The sequence below is a fragment of the Pagrus major genome, chromosome 6 (assembly GCF_040436345.1).
Source record: "Pagrus major chromosome 6, Pma_NU_1.0".
NCBI classification, from domain to species: domain Eukaryota; kingdom Metazoa; phylum Chordata; class Actinopteri; order Spariformes; family Sparidae; genus Pagrus; species Pagrus major.
The window spans coordinates 17,130,405-17,152,908 of NC_133220.1; the positions used below are offsets into that span (position 1 = coordinate 17,130,405).

Here is a 22,504-nt window from a genome sequence, read left to right on the forward strand (position 1 = left end):
TATGGAAGTAATTTAAAAGATCTAAAGATGTGAGGGGAGCTTTGGGTTTCAGCAGACATGCAAGCAATCCATTATTTCAAGGACACATGGAAATACAATGAACACTGAAATGATTTAAGGACAAATACGTAGGATTGTTTTCCTTTTTATGGTAGTGAATGTAATCCACATTGTTGCAAAGCCTGCTCAAATTACTGAGCAGGCATAATTCACCATGAAAGATGTTGCAGTGAAAACATTGGCTCGTCTGGTTTAACCTGTGTGGTCTAACTGAAGAAAGATATGGCATGATATTCACTTAAGACTTTCCACGACTTTGTAAATATGTGGGAAAGGTTGTGGGAAATCTTGATGACTATTTTTGGCCTGAATCAGCAGGAATGACAGATATAATAATTAAAAGTCTGTAAAGGAGCACAGACACACAAACCTCAGATGAACAGAACAAGTTTAAACTCAATACAAGAAAATGTTTTCCCCTCCGGAGGGAAGGGTGTGTTGTCGAGTTTGCAAAAGAAGCATGCAGCAAACTTAGACTATGTGATTTAGATACACGTTCAAATAAAGAGGGATGGTTCACCCTGATAAGAGCAGGCTGGAAGTTTCATTTCCAATCCCTTGTTCAGTTCTGCTCCAGTGGCTTTCTATTTAAAAAATAGTGTAGAGTTGGTACTGTTTCTCCACTGAATCGAACTGAGATAAAAACACCACCCTCTTAATGCAAATGTGGGTTTCTAAAGTCGAAAAGCAAAAGCTATGGCAAGCCGGTGTGTCACGATTTCACTGCAAAACCTGAGATAATCACTGTGGTTTTGTTTATCGTGCTTTCCTGTGTTTTAATGCCAAGCCACAAAACATGGTTTACACTGAATTGTGAAGCTTTGGTTCCATGTTGCTCTCCGTCCTCAGACAGAGACTCCATGTCCCGTCAGTCACTATAAAATACATTCACCTCGAGGCGAAATCCAAGCTACCTGTTGGTCGACATATCATCAGATTTATTTGTTCTGTCCTTGTTTTCCTCATTAGGGTGCTGTCCGCAAGTACAGCAGGAATCGTGATTCCTCTTGCACAGATAAAAGGTGTTGGCTCACTGCTCTCTCCAGAGTGTTTCTGCTGTTTGTCATTGACTGCAGGCTCCTCAGGCTCCCCAGGGTTCCTGCTCTCAGAGGAGCTTGTATGTCAGCACACTAAACACGAGCAATCCTCGACATTCATTGAACCACCACCATCGGGAGGGTGAGGGCTGGTTCCTCCATATCAGTAAAGGTCAGAGGGGAGGATTCGTGTTCTAACTCTTGCAGTGCACAAATGATTCATCCACTGAGAAATTAAATCCTATCAATGCATTATCCTAACTGCATATGTATGCATCCACTTGAATGTATCATATTTTTTTCTTTAACTTGGCAAATACTGATATACAACACTTATACTGATGATTTGATTCAGTGTTCTTGCTTGGATACCTCACCATCGACACAGAACAAAACATGGTGCATTGCTTCCACCTAGTGGACAGGATGTGCAAGTACAGAATACTCCCGCTGCAGACAAGTTCTTAAACAGCACATTGATTTAACAAAATCAACATGCAAATAAATAAACACTTTTGAAGCAGAGAAGTTAGTCCATAATCTTTTTTTTTTACTTAAAAGTGTGCACATATATAGCAATTCCGACCCATGAAAATGAAAATGTAAAAACTCTTCAATTTTAAAACAAAATGTAAGTGTGGCCGGTCTGACGGTGTCATTTAAAAAAAGACATCCTGGACACGTTTCACAAATTCTACATACAGGCCACACATAAAAACATGGGCAAAAATACTTAAATCAACAGCATGAATTAACACTTTCTATACAACATCCATTGTTGTCAAATATTCTTGACTTCTTTTAACTGTAGCCTTGTGATGTGATATCGAGACACCAGTTTTCGCTTCATTTCAGTGTAGAAAACTGTGCCTCTAGTGTTAAGGTGTCCATGGCAGAGAAACAGTGAAGACAGTCAAAGGGATTTCTCATGCCAAGCGCGTCGTATTAACATTTCACATATCAAAGTGAGGAGGTGTTCAGATGAGATCACTCAAGTTCCTTGAACCGTGCGAACATGGCTTTGCGTACAGCTTGTTTGTAGGAGGCGTGGTCCCACACGACAAACTCTTTCTTTTTCCTCTGCATAAGAGAAAATGCAATGAAAGGTTTAATAAACTAACAAGAACAAAAACACTAGAAATTAAGCTGTGAAATAAAACGTCACACCTACCGGGGCAGGTTCAGCTCCTAAACCAGGTCTTTCACTGACTTTATTCATTTCCCTGAGCACAGAGAACAAACAGTTTAGGCAGACATGCATGTAATAAAACCAGTTAAATGCTTTGTTTTCCGTTTCAGTAACACCTACCTGGAGCCCCCAGCCCAGGTATTATGATGCTGTGGCTGTTGGTGATGGTGTTTTCTTCTTTTCTGTTCTGGTGACCTGGGACCTTCTTTGGCATTTAGCTGTGGACGACAAATTCCATCTTTAGTCATCAACTGATGACACGATAACTACCTCAGCATATTTTCCCTACTCCATTCATTTTCACTTACTTCTTTTTCCTGGTTCTCCAGTGCCTCTAGCTCCTTCTTTGACCGCTTGATCTTAAGGTGGATCTCCATATTTTGCTGTTGAGACAGAACATCCAAGGTTAGAGGCTATAGTCATAGGGTCCCTATCAGCTATTGTTCATACAAAGGTTTAAAGTTAGTACTTTGTGTAGGTCAGAAAGCTGCTGGTGGCGGATCAAAGCGTCCTTGTTTGGGAACTGTCTCCTACACAGCAGGCAGGCCATCTTCTTCCAGTCAGTAAGCTTGCTGTCTTTGTCTTCAGACTGGTTGCCCAGACCACTTCTAGCTGCCTCTTCCTTATCTTCTTCCACCTCTTCATCACTTCCAGCAGCATAGTCTGATGCCAGCATACCCAGGGAGCCCATCGGACGCTGGGGAAGCAAACCAGACAAATATCATGTCAAAAATTCTCAATCATCTAAAAAATAAAGTTTGATAAAACACTGGTCTATCCACTTTTCTCTTTATTTATTTCTCTTACCTTTGACTTTTCATCTTTCTTAGGAGGAGCAAGAGGCTTCTTAAAAAGATCATCTGCACCTGAGATCTTAGGATGTAGACAAAGAACAAGCCAAAATTAATAACAAGATCCAATAAATAAATACTTTTTATAGCTACCATTCACTGTAAAATATTATGTGCAGAAGAGTTATAATGTGTAGTTGCTGGAGGTGAGTCCCTAACCTTCCTCTCAAAGATAGCAAAACCAGCATCAGCTGACTTGGATTGCCTCCTATCATCATCCATTCCACCCTTCAGCAGTGGCGATGCGGCACGAACACTTTCCTTTTGACGATTCTGGATCTTTGCCCAGCGCTCCATATCTTTCATGATCTGCAAACAGCAAGACATTTCTTAACCATCTTCCCTTTACACATCTGTATTTCACATATTGTGGTGTGCTATAGTAACTGAAATGCTACCTTGACAGCAGCAAGACTTCTTGGCTTATCGTCTTTGTCTTTTTTAGCAGCGTCATCGTCGTCTTTTTTCTCTGGAGTTGCTGCAGAAGTCAGGCCGGGCTCCAGAGCAGAGCCGGTAGCAGAAACGGGAAGCGGTGCCGGAACTCCTCCAGGGAGGGGAGGCACCAGTAGCGGTTTCTTCATTTCCAGAGGAGCATCTGCTGCTGGGTTGGCAAGGATGGCCTGGTCTTCAGCAGTCATCGACCCAGGTTGGGCTTCTGCAGAGTTCCCTCCAGGAACTGGGATGTAGGTCTTTGACGCACCATCCCAGTACAGGTATTCTTGGGTTTGAGCATTGTAGAAGTACTACGCACAGAAAAGGAGAAATGACAACCAAAACCACTCATTATAAGACACGTTTGTGCTGGCTACTCAGTGCATATGTAAGCTTAACTGGTTTGTCCTCTTGGTAAGAAATTATTCAAAACACCTCTTGTTGCTTGATTAAGTTAGGTTTTCACTCCTCCAGACTGTGATTCACTTGTAAAACTTCAACTCTGACACAGCTGGAAGAAGAGCCTCTTAGTCCCTCCCACTTTTATTAAAGTGGTAAACACACTGAGTGCATGTCTTAGTTGTGAGATGAAACCATGATTAACAACTGTTATCTTCAAATTTCTCATGTTCAATAAATGTCTGAAAAATAATTTATCAGAAGATAAATTTACTTCTCAGAAAATGTTTACTAGCTGTACAGTATTTTATATTCTCTGTGAGTTTATACATAGCATCTAGCTACACTGTGGCACAAGTGTTCTCTTGTATTCTCACCCTTGAGCCAGGGTCATAGTAAAGTGTCGTCTCAGGATCGTAGTAGAAGCCTGATGTGGCATCGTATAAGTAGTTGGTCATGTCTGGAATCTCAGAGCCTGGAGGAATTAAACGCATCGATTAGTCATTTACATTATTGTAACTATAGTGACCGATGATTGACACTTAGAGACATAAAGCATGGTTTGCTTCTTACCATAGACGTAGGCCTGTGACCCGTCTATGCCGACAGTCATCCCAGCCGCTTCTGCTGGCACATGGGGTCCACCGGCTGGGTATGACGGATTCACAGCTGGAGTCTCATTGTAGCCAATTCCCTATGGAGGTGTTAAAGGAAATATTCAGTTTACCAGCCAGCTTTGCAACAACATTTCTACTGCTTTGCCCTTTTGCTTTGTAGCCTACCTGTCCAGTGCTGGGGTCTGATGACAGGGCAGGGTTAGCACTGCCGCTCATCAAATCACCTGGTGACACAAATGGTGTGACTTCTTACAACACATTTATGATCAAGTTTAATCATAACCAGCAGGGACCAAGATACCAGAATATGTGTTTGAGCAAGTCTCACCTTGCATTCCAGCAGGGACACCAGCAGGTGGCGGCAGAGGATGCAAGAACTGTGGAGGTTGTGGGTACTGCTGGGGCTGAAATGACAAAGATCACAGGTCATCTGAGAAGTCTCACCATCCAACTGTGTACAACAGCACAGCGAGAAGACCACAGCTTACCCCTGTTGTGCTGGCCTCAGGTGGGAACCCAAGAATGGAACTGTTTGGTTTGTCAAAGTCTCTTCTGAAACTGAAAACAGACAGAAAGTCATCATCGTTAGACTGAAAAGAAAAAGTAACACTGTATTTGAAGCATTGTGCATAAGACTAACATTTTTAATGCAAAGTTGACATTGTTTGATATGGCTCTATTATGATAACGTGACATTGACCAAGACAACAAAACATGTCATAAACATGTCATAGCAGCACTAATTCTCAAACTTAAAGACACTATTCAGTTTTATGTGTTGGCATTAATTAAACTCTCAAGTGTGCTTGGTTTTGACATTGCTGCCATATATTTAATATTCCACCGTTAAATGTTATGAATCTATTTTGACAACAGGGATTAAAAGCACCAAGGGGATTAAGGGAGTCCAATGTATTGTTAAAGCAAGCCAACTGCTGCTAGCAGCTATTAGCACACTCCTACTTGCTAGCTGAGAGCCAGCAGACTGCCACTACTTTTGTCTTGCATCAGTACTGTTGCGCATGTGTAACTCTCAAGAGTGAATGGTTATGACGGTGTCATCTCAGTCTCATGCACACACCTTCAAATAAAGTGCTGGTATAAATCCTTGCAAAAAAGTGACTTACTTCTGGTTCTTGAGGGGTTTTGCGACCTCAGCATAAACTCTGACTCCATCGATATAAAGGGGTCTGGGTTTAGTGAGGAGCTCAACCAGACGTGTCACTTGCTATAAAAGAAGACACAGTGGTAAGTCCTGGAAAATCACAGGGAAACTGGACAGAGACGGTACTGGCTCTGATTGAACATGAATTAATAAAAGCAAAGTGTGTGCATTTATATTTTTTAGGTACCTCATGGGAGTCCATGTCAACAAAGCAGAAGCACTTGGCTCCTGGTGGCTTGGCCTTGACTAGACGAACATTTCTTTCATCCAGATATGCAAAGGGATCCAAGGCTTTCAGGATAGTCTCTACTGTGGTGGTGGGCTTCACATTTTTTATTATCATGGCTGTAAAGTGACACAACAGAAAATGTTTACCCAACTGGGTTATGATTCTGATAAATGATTGGACTGCTTGTGTTCATGACTGTAAATTTAAGAGAAAACTGGGGTGCTTAAATCAACATACTTTTGCTGTCTTTAAAGACAGAGTCAGATTGGCGTGAATTGTGAGGAGGATGGTTGCGGTTGCCCCAAGACTCTGCGTGCTGCTCAGCTTCTTGCTGTTGGAGCTGTTGGTCCACCTGCTGCTGCCAGGCCTCTGGAGTCAGGTCAGAGCTACGCTGCCACTGGTTGGGGGGCAATGGCTCCATAGGGCGTTTTGGATCTGACCCATTCTGATTGGTCTTCAACTCTTCTATAGGTACATCTTTTCTGGGCAACTGGGGCTCCTGATGTTGAGGTACTTTGTGATCTGACTCCTAATTCACAGAGATGAGAAGGTACGGTCATTTTAAACTGTGGTATGGTAAACAATATGTCGAAGTAATACTGTACATGGAATGGAAACTATAAATTCTCAAACAGGTGCAGGAACTTTCTTAACCTAGGCTAGGAGCCCTTGACTGAGAACGGTCATATATATATTAATATATTACAAAATATATACAGCATGGTTACCAGCTGTAGCTGTGTTATTTTTGATCACACTACCTTGCTCGGCATGACCCGCGCTACTCTGCCTCTGATTGGCTACATCCTGCCCGTTACGTAATGTGCATGTGCAACTCTCATCAAAGATTAAACAGAGGCAAGATGTCTCACTCTGCGGCTAAAACGGAGCGTTCAAGACACAGTGTGTAAAAGGGGTGATGGAGCAATGCACCATATGAGAAAAATGTTTTTTGAAAATTAAAGTCTGTAAACCTATTCTATTAGAACCCCCAAATAAAAGTAGGAACCTGAAAATTAGCATCATATGACCTCTTTAAAATAATAGCTTTTGTTTATGAATTTCTAGGTTTCTGTCACTAAACTCACATGAACACTTCTTCCACGCTCGTCTGGCTGGATGTACTTCATTGACGTCGTTCTAGTGCCAACCTTTAGGGACCCCTGAAAGAAGAACAGAAACGATTAATCAGCATCGTACAACATAGGCGACATATCTTAATACCAATGACACCCAACATGCACTCTGGCAGGTTTAGCCCCCCTGAGGATAAAACGGGCGGACACTTAGGGTGGTGTGCAAAGCCCAGATCGAGGATCGTGCTTCACATAGGCCATTTACTACACTAGAGAAGTTTAAAAGGGAACTACAGATAGGGCGGCAACTAACATTATTTTAAGTATCGACTAATCTGCAGATTATTCTATCAATTAATCGGTTGTCAGGAACGAGTGAAAAGGGCCCGTAACAATTTCCTAAGCCTAGGGTTACATCTACAAATTGCTTGTTTTGTCTGACCAAAACCAAAAGATATGCAGTTCACTGTCACACAATACAAAGAAAAGTAGCAAATCCTCACAACTTAAAGAATGTAAAAGCAATCAACCAATTATGAAAATACATGCAGATAGATGTCCACAACAACACACCATAACTTCATTGTGTCAAATATGAGCCACGTTCTCAGTAAGTAAGATGTACAAATCAATAATATAAATCGTAAAATACCCCATTTCCAAGATCAGATTTCATTACTATATGAAATGAGCTGATTCAAAGCAGCACTGCGTTTGACATAAGCAATTCTGCGGTAAGTAATGCTTCTCAAAAACGGGTTCAAATTCACAGTGGAGTACCTCATTTGCAGGAAAAAGGATTAACCATTTACCCATTCATAAAGCCATACCATAAAGCACCTTTAAATCATCAGCATCCTTTAAAACCATTGATAGCTCCCAAGTGGCTATTAGATTTTTTGACTGTGCAACCAAATACAAAAACAGAAACAGAAATAGCAGAGAATAAACTGCTACATACTTCAGCAACAATTTAACTGATCCCAACTACCCTGAGAAAGGCGGAGACTATATAGTTTTTATAGACTCACTAGATTTACACTGTTCGTGCAGTTATTTCCTCTATGGACAACAACAACCATCATGTCCGAGCTAGCAACCTATACGCAGAAAATAGCAAATTATCCTAATGCAAACCTGATTGCGAAAGGTATGAACAAGCTAGCAGCGATGACCTTTTCTTTTCCAGTGATTTTGAAGGGATAGCCATTTTAATAGCAGGGTTAGCCTTTCCACTTCCAAAGCTAGTTCCCCTGACACTATTTTGCAGGGGCGCCGCCGCTGCATTCTGGGCTTAACGGCGGCCAAGACGATTGTAATTGGATAAAAGATCTACAAACAATCCATTGTTCAATACTTTTCCCCTATGCCATAATAGCCCCATGGCTATCCGAGAATATAGTTTTTACAGACATGACCAAAGCACATCAGTCCTTGCCAGTGTTGAAGACTCTGTTGTGTCAAGATTTGAAGTTCATTCACAAATTGTTCTAAGCAATTCAAAGAGTAGAAATCCTGTTGCCAGAAATGCATGATGATGAGTTTGAGAGAAAACCATCAAGAGGACATAGACTCTTCAGGAAAGTCACAGATGATTGAAAATCCCTTGAACTGGTAAAACAATAATGTCACAGAAGGACTGCCTCAGAAACCTAAACACAGCAAGACGAAAGACGTTTTCTTATGTGAACTTCAGACAATGTCCGGGAATTCAGTTCAGACATTATCCAGAGTTGCCCTTCACACATGTATCACACAACAGAAGATTGACTGTGTCAGATGCATTCTCATCTACTGGAAACACTCCTTTGGTTTAGGCAAGACGGGGCACCCAGGTAGGGTGGAGGATTCATCCGTAATGATGGCTGTTTTTGCGCTGATATCAATACTACATGTACTGGGGAACTAACCACAATATCAAGAGTGGAAAGCAAAGGTACTCAGGAGCTGGCAGGGTAAAGCCCAGGTAATGTCTGTTTCAACCGATTCGGACATTTGCGTTCACACATACAACTCTTCCGGGTAATGTCTGGAAAAGTTCAGGGTAGCAGTGCATGTGTGAATACGGCTTGAAAGTCAGCAGCCACACAAGCAGTTTTGTGAGGCTGTAATGCTCATTTGTCAAGAAAGCCAAAATGTTAAATAGATAAACTGTTAAAAGAAATGAACCAACGTATTTGACAAATTAAAATTTTGATCTAAAAGGGGATCACCAAAGTGTACAAAGACCACTATGATTATCCACCCGCAGTTTGAGTTATTTCACACTCAACAGCAGATTCAACCTCATTGTGCTGGAAGAAATGTCAGGGCATCAGCGTTATTGGGATTTATCCTCTGGGGTCCAAGAAAATTTTCATGAATCCATTGACTAGAGGTAGAGATACTTCACTGGCTAAATTACATTTCTGACCTGCTGGTGACTCTAGATTAAAGGGTCAAGCGAAAAAAAAAGTTACTCAGATTCAGCCTTGTGGTACCATGAATATACGTACATTTCACTAAAAAACAAATGGCACTAGAGGAAAAGTCGGGAGATCACCAAAGCAAAGGGGATTTCATTCTTCTGGGGACAATGATTATCTGTACAAAATTTCACAGCAATGCGTCCAATAGCATTTCAGATATTTTAGTTTGCACCAAAGAGGTAGACCAACAATGCCGTCCACTGTACAGTTTTAGATAAGCATTGGCAGCACTTTCTAAACAACAACAATGGCATAACATAGCAATAACATTAATTTACCATCCCCTTTACATGGCGGTTGATCACGTCTTCTGCTTGGCGGGTGAGGACCTCATTGTCTGACATTTTTGATTGCTGTTCTTAGTTAGCCATTTATTGCTTCTAGCTGTTTTCTAAATCTCCCAGTGGTGGATCACACACTTAATACACCGTCAAAACTCCACCCCTGTCAGCTCACCGGCCCACTCTTTTTACACAAACATCGATCCAGTTCTGTTACCACCGCTGTCGGCTCAGAGGCGCTACAACAATGACCCCGCATTTCGTATTGCGGCAAGGCTGACAAACGGCGTAACATTCCCGCTTTGGACAGGCTGTGTTAAAGGGCTAGTAATAAGGTGCATTTAGACCGACTTTACCCAGCCTTCTCATTCACATGAAACAGGGTAGTCCAGCAGCACAGCAGGGGCGCCATCCCAGAGGGTTCCAGCAAAAATGCACGGTCATCTGGCAAAAACAGTTGTACCTGGCGCAACATTTGCCGGACCACAGTGCGCCATCCAATCAATTACATCAAAGCCATTAGATTCACGTCACTGCTGTTTACATCATGAGCGTCCTGAATAAAGATAAGATTTTCCAGCGTTGCCAAAAATGTGTTTAGGAATCTGCTATGTCTTCAATCTCACAAATCTGTTATCTCAAATGGAATTCTGGATCAGCTGAACCTGAAACAACACGCCCCAACAACCAGCCATGCCAGGCAAGTAAGAAAAGTGTTCAAAATGGCAGTTGCTTCCTTGACAAGAGAACGTTTTTTGCGAGTTGTGCCAAGTAATAAGGAAACCAAAACTTTCTAAGGCACGAAGGCTTAAAAGTGTGATCCTTCAATCCTTCCTTACACAGGCTAAATCTCAACACCAGAAATTCTGGCTACATACAGTACCTTCACTGTCAGTATCATCATAAAGACATAAAAACTGTTATAAAATCCCAAAAGGGTAGTTTTTTCCACCCAATACCTGAATTTTCAGGTTAAATCCATCCAAAGGTGAGACATTTTGGGGTTGAAATCTGAACATTTGGACTAGTAGGGCTGATAAACAACGGGAGGAAACCTATTGTATGTCTGTGCACTTACACAGTTAAAAATTATTACATATTTTAAGTGCTAAACAAGTAACTTGATGTTCTATGATGGCTTTGTACAATATAATTCAGATTAGGACAAACAGTTGAGGTTTAAAATATTAGCATTTAGAAATGTCAACTATTGACATTTTCATCTCCTTAACCAAAGTAAGTTCACTAAAAGCAACAGCAACCCCTTCCCAGGTTCTGTCCCTCCCCATCTACTAAATGCCCTCTCAACCCCTCATAATCCTGATGGGAGAGACGGCCTTCGTAGAGCGACGAGGATGGGCCACCTTGTTGGACTCCATGAAGTGGACTGCATCCTCGAGGTTTAAAAACTCCACATAGGCCGTATCGTAGCTGTAACCTGGGGACAGCATTTGAAATACAGATGGGTTTTTTGTTAGTCAATGCCAGTAATGACAGTCACCCACTACAACATAAAAGACAGCAGTTCGTGAATACATCGAGAACACATCGAGAACAGTGTGAGCGAATTTTTACACCTTAACTGATACACATACCTTTTCAGGAAAACACACATTTTGTTTATGCTTTTCTCTATTTAGTCTTCACATGACTGATGTCATATCAGATTTTGCCTAGAAAGGCTTTGATAAAGCCAAGCCTTAAGAGACAGATATTCCAGACCGGTAGCAGTGAACGACTACGTGGTGTGCACCATGGAGACAGAAAAATGTACTTCTCGAGTTTAGATAAAAATAAAAAGGCAAAGACATCTCATATTTCTTTCAGTTATGGACATTTTGACACGTTTATGCAAAAGTTGATGACCTTTGAGACGTAATCTTGACCAAAAGGCTTGGCATCATCTATAACCACGTGTACAGCAATCCGCTGTGGAAAACTTTCACTCTAAAGCCGATGTTTAGATCAGCAGGATGAACAAAGCGCTACCAAGGCAGTCTCCATTTCAGGTTTGTTGAGTATTTATGTAAAGTGTCCCTGAAGGACACATTCAGTGAGTCACTTGTCACAGATGTTTTGTGACATTTAATATCACTCTTCAAAGCTCCTTATATTGAATCCTTGGCAAATCTTCTAATTGCCGACAATGATCCACATCCTCAGACGTGATGGATGACATGACCCCCCCACCCCCCCTTTCCCTCTTTACTGAGCGAGTTCACACAGAACCCCAACAACAAAAGCAACAATGAACGTAAAAAAGAAAGAATGCGGCGTTTCGAATGTCGTAAAAGCGAAATGTCGAAGGACGTGGTAGCAATCGACTGCCCCAAACAGCTCCACAAAGAAACTTAGTTCTTACCTGGCACAACATTTTTGATTTTCATCCCCTGCATTGGCACACCATCATGGTCTGCAAAGGCCCCAAGAATCTGCAACAGAAAATATTAAAATGATTGAGTTATGCCATGAATAACCATGCCAACCAATACACAGTCTGGTAACCATAATTAACAACATAAAATTGCTTTTATGTTTGATTATTACCTGCTCCATTGTTGCAGTCTTTGGAATACCAATTATGGATATTGTATTGGAAACTTTGTCCTCCACTGAAGCACTCCTGTAATCTTGATCCTTTTACAGAAATTTTTATTCAAATTCTGGTTATGAAACATCAAAGTATTATAATAAATGCAAATATAATCTGGAAACATATACTAGCGCTAAAATAGAAACACACTTACCTGAGAACCAGACTCACTAAACTTTGAGGGTGTGATTGGTTTAGACTCTTTAATGAGTTTCTCTGGTGTTTGGAGTGGCTCATGTTTGTAATCAAAAGCTCTCCCGGACGCTGTTCTGTAATCAATGTCCCTGTAGTCTTGGTCTCTTGCCTGTACAGTGCTGCTGCTTTGGAAATCACGCTCCGCTCCCATTTTATCCCTGGCAGGTCCTTCATTGTGTGGGATATCTTTCAAACCTTTAAAACAATCACTTGGCACGTGAATTTCATGTGAGGGATGATGCTTCTCTTTATGGTAAGGAGGCCTTTCTTCACGATTTGATTTATTCTGGCTATGCTTCAGGTCCCTTTCTGCAAGCCAGTGTTTATTCTCATTTTCTCTCCCAAGAGGGCCAGGAAGGGGACTTATTTCTGGGAGTGGACGGTCTAGTGCAGCTTTGCTGCCAACTGATGGGAGATCCATAGCAGGACGAAAGTGGTCACCACGAGGAAAGCCAACATCTTTCCCTGGGAATTCAACAGATGGCCTATCCCTTTCCTGAAATGGTGGTGGATCTCGAACATTCACGTCCCTGCCAAAAGCTACAGGGAAGTTGGGTTCGGGTACACCTCCCATACCTTTACCCATGTTTGAGTAAGGGATCTTGTCCTTGCGACGGGTCTTCCATTCCTCTGCAAGAGTCATCTCTTCACCACTTCGATAATCCATAAGGGGACTGCCACTTGAATCTTGATAGTCTCTTTCTCTACGTGAGTCATCTGCACCCATAAACTCTGATCTTTGAGGGCCAACATCTGAAGGCATGTCTGATCTTGCCCTGTCCATTGGAGGGACATCGCTCTTTCCAAATCTTAAGGGAGATCGATCCCTACCTCGAAGATCAGCTGATGGACGGTTTCTGAAATCCATATCAGAGTCAAATCCACCTCTTGGATTGAAAGGTGGCCCTCCTCTTCGGTCAGTGTCCATCATTCTCCTTTCACGAGGAGGTAAGTCCATATCAAAGCCATCATTGTCACCCATTGGGGGCCTGTCACGCATGTCCCTAAATCCATCATTTCGCTCCATTCTGTCCATGGGAAACCCTCCTCTTCTTCCATCCATATTGGGATTATTAAACTGTGGCATGTCAAAATTCAATGAATCTCTGTCTCTCATGTCCATAAATCTGCTGTTTGGTTCCCTTGGTGGCATACCCCTCCCTCCCATGTCTCCAGAGTTCCTGCCTGGTCCGGGGAAACCGGAAGAATTCATCAGTTTCTCTCTGATGGTCGTCTCATAGTGCCTTCTCAGACTGAAGTCGGGCTCCTCGCCGTGTCTGAAAAAATCTCTGTTTGGTTCTCGACCTCGCATCTCACGTGGGTCCATATCACGCCCCCTCATGGGTGGCCCATCCATCCTCCTCATGTCCATATGTGGTAGATCTAGAGGTCTTGGGCCCATCTGACCCATGGGACCCATGTTCATCCCATCTCTACCTCTATAATCAGGCATGGGACGATCTCTGCCGCCAAACATTTCTCCACGATGATCACCACTGGAATGTACATTTATACATTAGGCTACTGATTTGTTTAAAATGTTAATAAACAAAGAACAAAGCCTACAACTAAATCATATAGAGGGTGGAAATATTAAGTCAATTTTCAAAATTGCTCAATGGTGTGCAGTACAAATGGGTAAAATGGTAATAAATACTGTAAGATGGAAGAAATCTGTTTAACATTAGGGAAAAGGGAGGGGAGCTATAGAGTGCAGGAAAATGCTAAGTATGTTCATTAATAGAGGCACTCAAGGGCTTAAACAACAACACAGTAGGATTTCCAGAAAATGCACTACAACACTATAGATATCAACGCTGTATTATAAAATTAGATCTTGTGACACCAGAATTTATCCATATTACCCACCATTAGCATTACAGGAAAACACAATAGTGCAGTTTCTATACTACTAAATTGAAACCTGTCTTATGACTGAATGATGCTTGTTTACCGGAAGGGTGGTCCTCCCCGTGGTCCTTGCCCTGGCCCTGGTCCATCCCACATTATGATTCAGTATCTTATCTGGAAGTAAAGTTACAGGTTTGCATCATTTTAGGAAGGAATACGAATACACCACTGTTGACTCTGCAGTGACCGGGTTATTAATCATAACTGATAAGAAATGGTCTGTGACAGCACAATCGGACATTACCGTGATTAGAGCTCTTTGAACGCGTACAAGCGACTACTTATAGGATGAAAAGTGTGAATTTAGGTGCAGTGAAGAAAACGTTTCTTAAAAGATGGCTGTATACGTCAAACCAGGGGGGAAAGCAAAGCTGGGTGGCGTGATTGCTAATGCTGGCCCGCTAATTATAGCCATCACCGGGCCTTCAACATCTACGCCACAACATAAACAACCCTCAATGGTGTTGAACATGACTGGACTGCAACCAAAAGGAAATTCAAGGAAGCGATAGCAATGTTATGGCCCCAAATGGCGATTAAATTATCGCGGTACAGACCATTATAACCAACGTTAGCCCAACGCAGATGACCATTCACACAGGCTGTTGCTATCGGAGCTAACTTGGCTAGCACTGACGTTACAGAGCCGGTTTCTTTGCGTTAGCTTGCGGATGCGCAGCCAGTATCCTTTGAAATGATGACTATAGCTGACCACATATTTCGCTCTTATGAGCCTAACGTTAGATTTCATGTCTTTGGGACTCACCTCGCTTACTCGATCTTCGAGCTCAGTGAAGATATTTTAGAGAATTGTCGCCCAGGCCGTCGACGGCTCCAGCGAACTGATGATAAATGGAGACCAACGTTCTTCTTCTTCTGTTGCTGCAGCAGTAGAGACGAAGCGGATTCTTCTTCGTTGTATTCCTCACATGCATGCAAACTAGACGCTCCTGGCGGACTGCTGCCACCCAGCGGTTATTAAATCCATGACTTCATGCAGAGCTTGATAAAAGACATCACAGGCAGGTTATTATGTTTTATCCCGCTATGAGCCATATTAAAATTGTAAAAAAAAAAAATTAATTCACCATCTAGGGCTTAATAAAGTCCTTTAAAAAGTAATAATTAAATCGTTCGATCATCAGTGCCTCTAAGCAAAAGCAAAGATGAACTTTGGCTTGGTCATTTTATTAGATGGTTCATGTGTAAATCTTTACACATTCCACATTAATTATTCATTCTCTGTGTTTATTTACATTAATTACAGAATATATTGGCTCTAAAAATGATGCAGTAACTAAATTTTGTTCTGATATGACCACTTGAGTGTTAAATATCTCCTCTTGAAGCAAATTTATTTTTTAAATACAAAGAAAAAATACATATAATATGTCCTCTAATGCTATTCTTAAGATGACCAAGATTGCTTGCATTTTTTGCAATAGAATTTGGAAAGTGAATTGATGATAGGTGGAGTGGCTTGTCTTGCAGAGTAGTACTGTACTACTGGAGTACTGTAATAGTGACAGTGAGGGACAACTTAAGAAAAATGTCACAGTTTCAGCAATATTAGTATTGCTCATTTTATTCATTCACAAGCGTTGTAGCAACCCGTTAGCTCAGCTAAATGTTGCTAAATACACACGGAAATAAAAAAATACACGTGTATACAATGCAAATATACATAGTGGTACAGTATATGGACTCAGCTATAAACTCTGAAGTTTACTAATTACAAGTGACAACACAACAACAACAGCTAAAACACCAGTACACATACAATGCTCTAAATGTCATTTTCTGTGTTTTAATAGAAGTGTGAAAGAAGACAGAACACAAGTATCAATACAGCAGCGTAAAACTAAACAGAAGGGCAAAGGAAAACAGCTAAAACATTTCAAAGAAATCAGTAAGCAATTATCATCAAGTTGTTTCTTCTGAAACATTTTAGTACATTACTGCAACAAATATTAAGGCACTTCAACTTAAAAATATGCTTTCTTGCTGCCGTAAAATTGTAAGTTGATTGAATTTGTGCTGCACTGAAGATAAACCAGCAGATGTGTAGTCTGGCTGTGAAGCTGAATCAACTAATTGATTATATTTATCTGATTGTTACCTAATGATTCTTACTTCAGAATGTTTCGTCATCAGTTGTATTATGACTTTTCAAATATTTCACGAAAGCTAAGTTTAAAGCTATCCTAATAAATCTACAAGTTTTCAAATCTTAAGATGATCAACTGACAAAATCTTTCAACTCATAATTTTAAGTAACAAGACTCGAACTCAGGCTTGTAAGTTCTGAAGCTGAAAATTAGCAATTTCTCGAAACAGACAAATACACCTATATACAATGAGCTGATGCGTAAAGATGAGTTGATTTCACTATACACTAAGAGTTTTTACAGTTTTCAGGGGAAAGGAAACAACAGAAGAGCTACTTTGCAACTAGCTTTAAAGGGACTTGTACACAAAATAACGAGGGAGAGTGGAGAACGCTATTAAATAGACCAATCAGTACAAGTAGGCAAAAATGATGAAATGCATGGTGTGAAATAACTCTGCAAACTGGGGGATAGTCGAACAGCATAGACATGGTATCATCATGCCAAATTTATTGGCTCTACTGCACATGTGCTTGTTGGTTGGCAAGGGTCCTCCTCTTGTATTTGTTTGACGCCTAGTCGCCCTTTCTTTGTGGCAACATTTGTTGAACATCGCCATTGCACCGGGCCTGTGGCTGCTCTTCCTGTCTGGCTGCACTGGGCAGGGAGAGTGCAGAGATGGTGGCAGTCTGTGTATCAGGAGCCTTTTCACTAAGGGCAGCCTTTATGCTGGCAGCCATGCCATCGCCGCCGCCGGCTGCAGGAGCAGGAGCGCCGCCGGGTGTGTTGGGGTCAGCTGCAGCCCCTGCAGCTGCCCCAGAATCACCCTGCTCAGACGCTCGAAGCCTCTTCATGAGGGTGGTCACTCTGACAGCTTTCTGTGGGTAATAAAAAGACATGGCGAGGTCAAATTATGATCCTGACACATGCTCTGAGAAAGACCTCTGAGTGAAACCTGTCATTTTTTTAGGCTGAACACAGAGTCTTTCTCTCTGGAATGCACACTTTCTGTCTTTTTTGGAGGCTTCGTCAGGGATAAATCACCAATAACATACAAACAAAATAAACTTTGAAAACATCGCTTAACAGCAGTTAGAGAGGGAGAGATATTAGTGATATAGACACTGTAAATTCTAAAAGTTGATTTTACTTTAAATAAGTCAAGAAACCAATTACCTCAGAATGACCAAGTAAAATAGTCTATTACATTTAAGCTGTACAAGCTAAACTACTTAAAATTATTGATTTTACAGTGTACAGTGATTTTACAGTGTACACATGTTTGGCAATTAAGACATGCAAAATTGATTATGTAGTGGGAATAAGGGGGAAAACCATAGGGTTATGTATTGATAAATGTTCAATTGTTGCAGCACTTGATTAAAGTTTTTTATTGGCAATTCTGAGGTAATCGGTTTCCTCGTTTTAAAAAAAAGTAAAATCACCTTGTCAGATTTTACAGTCAAATATTATAATCTGAAAAATCTACAATTCAAAGGTACAGCATAGCAAATCCTCCAAATTAGAGACTTCATGACCATTAACATATTTTGTCTGACGTGTGTAATGATTAATGATATGCACAAACACAAAATGATGTATGAGATATATGAGATGTATAAGAAGAAATACCTTCCACTTCGCTTTAGCAAAGTTCTTTTCTATTTGTGCACAAACGCCATCCTTGATGTTCTTGTCTGAGGCAGCATTTCCAGAAATCCTAAGAGGAGGAGGAACAAGACAAGAGAACTATTTTTAAAGCATGTTATGGGATTTGTGGTACCTATAACAAAGTTCATACGATAACTTGTTTGTTTGACCATTCGCGTTTGATCAACTTCATTTTTACCATTCATGGGCGATAGCTTCCTGTGCAGTCAATCGCTGATCTTGGTCCACTTCCATCAAAGATGCCACTAAGTTTTTGGCTGTAAAACAAAACAAAAAAATAATGATGATAACAACATTGGACTGGTTTCCAACAGTAAGTTATTAAAGGGTAACTCCAACTAATTTGCACATTAAAGTGTGTTTACAGGTCTTGTGGAGTACTGCTGCATATGTGAAAAAGTAGTATAAAGCCTTTTGCTGCTCCAGAGGAAGCTGCAGGTAATCTGATAAATCACCTCCAGTGATGTCACTCAGTGGCTAAGTTGCATTTTGGGTAATGTAGGCACCAAGTTTTGACAAGGCAGAAGAATGTGTGGAACAAAAAAGCCGATATCTCTTGTATTGCTGTATTGATTTTGATCATTTGTTTTTAAACTGTCCATAATGAGTAGTGGACTGCTTTTCCAAACCTGGCACCTCCATTACCCAAAATGCAACTTAGCCACTGAGTGACATCACTGGAGGTGATTTATCAGATTACCTGCAGCTTCCTCTGTAGCAGCAAAAGGCTTTATACTACTTTTTCACATATGCAGTAGAACTCTAAACACACTTTAATGTGTAAAATTAGTGGAGTTACCCTTTTAATACGTCATTTGTAACATACATTTTTATAAAATAAATATGATTATCTCTTACCAGAGTCTGAAATGTCATCCCAGTATGGTGAATCAAATTCATAGTCGCCTGACAAAATCTTGAGGAAAAGGTTCTTATCACGACTGTCAGAGTCATCTTCATCACCATCATCATAGAAAGGAGGGTTTCCAGATAAACTATTGAGTTGACACAATAAAAGCATTATAGGACATATTTTGAGAAAGTCACTTAAATGTACTTCAGGACATTGTAGTATATTTGTGAGCACATTACTGGGTACTTACAGTATATACATGATGACACCAATGGCCCAGCAGTCCACAGGTCTTCCATATCTCTGCCTCCCGACCACCTCAGGAGCTGCAAGCAAAAACCAGCTTTAACTCACTGATCAATATTTGTTTAATGTCCTCAAACAAATAAACTTAGTGAAAACTTAATTTCATTCATCTACAGTCTGGTTTTATGTCTCTTACCAAGATATTCGGGAGTCCCACATGGATCCTTAATGAGTCCATTTTCCAGTTTTGCCAACTGAAAGTCGCTGATAACAATTTTGGAGTGCTTCAAACGATTAAAGTACACCAAGTTCTCCAGCTGTATGAGCAAACAAATAAAGGTTTATCTAACTGGAAAGTATAGAGCAGTTATTCACACATATCTTGTTAACGCCTGTGGTGAAACACTATAATTTTTCACTAGGTGTCAGCAGTGTAATATACCTTAAGATTTCTGTGGACAATTTTCAGAGAGTGCAGGTAAGCCACAGCTTCCAACACCTGCCTCATGACATTGCTGGTGTCCCTCTCAGAGTAGTACCCCTGATCTAAGATCCAGTCAAACACCTCTCTGCCTGTGGCACTGAGGAGATGGAACATCCAAATTAAATGCGTGTCACTTGTTGATGATGAGATTGCAACAAAAATATCACATGTTGAATAAAACATCAGTTTTATACAAGTTGAGGAAGTAGAGTGCACACCAGTCCGTGCCAGCAATTTCTCTCAAGTGCCTCCAATAATACTCACAGCTCCAGAAAAAGGAAGTACTCTTTCTTGGTTTCAAAAGTGTCAACCAGCTGGAGGATGTTATGATGTTTTACCCTTTGAAAAGCAGGAAAAAGGTTGAAGAGAGTAATAAGTAAGGGAGGGAGAATGAAGGGCCGTAAGTGGAGTTAAAATGAGCGATAATAACAGTCAATGAGTAGTACAAGCTATAGAGCTCATTATGCCAAACAGTTTAGTTTAGTTTTCATTTGATACTTTAATATTGTTTTGTTTGCTCTATGGAGTGCCATTCTAGTTTCATGGTATTCTTGGTGAAAATGTGAATGAATAACAGCAACAATCAATTTTCAAGAGATGATGACACCTAATTTTAAGCTACTATGGTACCTCAGTCTCTTATTGACAAAACAAAGTTTTAAGGGACACAGTTGGTAATATTCAATGTAAAGACACTTAATCCTTTCTGACTTCCCAAACCTGTCCCCGTTTGTTCATGTTGAGGACATTAAAAGGTGAACAATTTACTTTTATTTAAAAAAAAAGAATAAGCTGAAGTCAGTTCATCGAACAAAAGAGCACTGTTGTTTTGACAAATGTTACTCAAACAGGAGTAAACACTGTATTTGTGCAGATTAGGGTGCAATAATTATGGCAGGATGTTGTGGAGCTGACTCAAAATAAACCACAGTGGTCATGATAATAAAGGAACACAGTGCAACAGTGTGGCTCATTGATGTTTTTTTAGCCTCGTTAGCATGCTAACTTCAGTATTTCTCTTCAACGCAATACAGAGACGTCTTTGATATAACATTAAAAATGTTATTTCTTCACATTCTGTTGATAATTTTAGTTAATTTTGGAATGTTTTAAACAATTTTTTTTACATATTGCACCTTTAACACAAACATTTCTGTGTGTTACTCTGAAAAAGCACAATGGTAAAACTTCAGGATGTAGTATTCTTACTCCACACTTTTCTGTGACTTTGGTTCCACTTTTGGAAAGATTTTTGCTGACCATTTGTTATTAAACCTTGTGTCAGTGCCAGGACAGTCCCTCAGACATGTAGGCTCTATAATAAGCAGCTTAAAATTTCACTTACATCTTTAAGATCATTATCTCATTCTTGGCCGCTTTCCTCACTTTCCTTCCATCCTTTTTGTGGAACTTTTTACAGGTGTACATTTTAAAGGTGTTCCTATCCTTCGCCCGGAATATCTCACAAAACTCCTCGCTGTTAAAAAGAAGAAGTATGCGTCATATTTTGAATAAAAATGTAAGTCCGTATTCACTTATCAACATTACAACATGGATGTACTCACGATTTGACAATTTGTCCGAGGTCATACTTGTCGGTCACCTCTGAGGGATTGTTGTAATCCTTCTTCTCCCCGAGTGTCAGACAACCAAATGGCATGGCAGCTCGTGCCCTATAGCCCGGGAGTGTCCTGCCACAACACAACCTGTCAACAACACGCAACATGTTAGATTTACCCGAATAGTACAGCATCATTTTAGACAGACCTGCATCTGCACAGTACAGAGTAGACCTGCACACAGGTCTCATTACTGAATAACATAAAACAATATTGCTGTGAATGTATTGCTGTAATAAGATGTTTCATTAATGACAATAATAGAGATGGAAGAAATTGTTCCTCAGCGATAGCACTTAACACAAAATGAATGCAGTAAATCAATGCACACATTTATAGGGAGCAGTTTGAGTGTTTCTCTTTACCTTGTCGGTCATACATCTGAGAATAGGCAAGTGTAATTGAGCTTGCGGGAGCAAATTATTTCAAATTACCACAAGAGCAAAATAACATAAAAGTGAGATTTTCCAATAACATAATCTCCTTCAGTGAACGTTTGTTTCTTTGCACTCTGCAGTGAGTCAGCTCTGTACTGCAGCAGCAGCCGCAAAGGCATTATTCATCTGTCTGCTCGCTACAGTGAAGAATATTCAGATGGACTTGACCCTGTGCTGTAGCTGTAACTTTTGTCTCCTCTTTTTATATTTTCAAACACTCTTGAAAGTTGAGAAAGCTATTAACTCGCCAGCTCTGGTGGAACAAGTGTTGAAGAGTTTTGTGTTCTAATTTCTGCTGCAGCATGCCGGTGAAAGATGAAGTTGCCCACAGTTATTATGACATGCACACTGGATGGCACACAGTATTCACATTCACTGAGGTACATCTTCACAGACATCGGAGCAATAATCTGACATGAATTAAGGGCTCCTTAATAGCAGGGGTGGGTGATATAAAATCTTCTGTTACAGCGTATGAAATTCTAGATATTGTTTAGTTTATATATTGTAAAATTTTCTATTAATATCTTGAAAAACTTTGTGGATAGAGTAACAGTCAGGGATGTTTAAACCAGTGAATTAA

At 40.6% G+C, this 22,504-nt stretch overlaps 2 protein-coding genes across 2 annotated transcripts; both read right to left on the minus strand.

Annotated features, from left to right (window-relative positions):
- Positions 1-1,626: 1,626 nt before the first annotated feature.
- rbm6 (RNA binding motif protein 6) lies at positions 1,627-15,377 on the minus strand. The gene is made up of 23 exons (XM_073467836.1): positions 15,270-15,377; positions 14,547-14,617; positions 12,552-14,088; positions 12,352-12,441; positions 12,167-12,236; positions 11,169-11,242; positions 7,068-7,142; positions 6,217-6,508; positions 5,938-6,095; positions 5,713-5,813; positions 5,074-5,143; positions 4,914-4,989; positions 4,751-4,809; positions 4,542-4,662; positions 4,346-4,443; positions 3,536-3,880; positions 3,297-3,446; positions 3,094-3,159; positions 2,756-2,983; positions 2,595-2,669; positions 2,407-2,504; positions 2,269-2,320; positions 1,627-2,177 (listed from the first exon to the last, which is right to left on the minus strand). The coding sequence occupies exons 2-23, from the start codon at positions 14,597-14,599 to the stop codon at positions 2,085-2,087; spliced, it is 3,981 nt and encodes a 1,326-aa protein (XP_073323937.1). The 5' UTR covers positions 14,600-14,617; positions 15,270-15,377; the 3' UTR covers positions 1,627-2,084.
- A 1,809-nt stretch (positions 15,378-17,186) lies between these two features.
- On the minus strand, positions 17,187-21,525 carry LOC140998548 (caM kinase-like vesicle-associated protein). Its single transcript, XM_073468864.1, has 10 exons — positions 21,431-21,525; positions 21,211-21,342; positions 20,130-20,204; positions 19,824-19,962; positions 19,578-19,698; positions 19,386-19,461; positions 19,141-19,277; positions 18,461-18,539; positions 18,244-18,331; positions 17,187-17,489 (listed from the first exon to the last, which is right to left on the minus strand). Exons 1-10 carry the CDS (start codon positions 21,523-21,525, stop codon positions 17,187-17,189), a joined length of 1,245 nt encoding a protein of 414 aa, XP_073324965.1.
- Between the last annotated feature and the right edge of the window lie 979 nt (positions 21,526-22,504).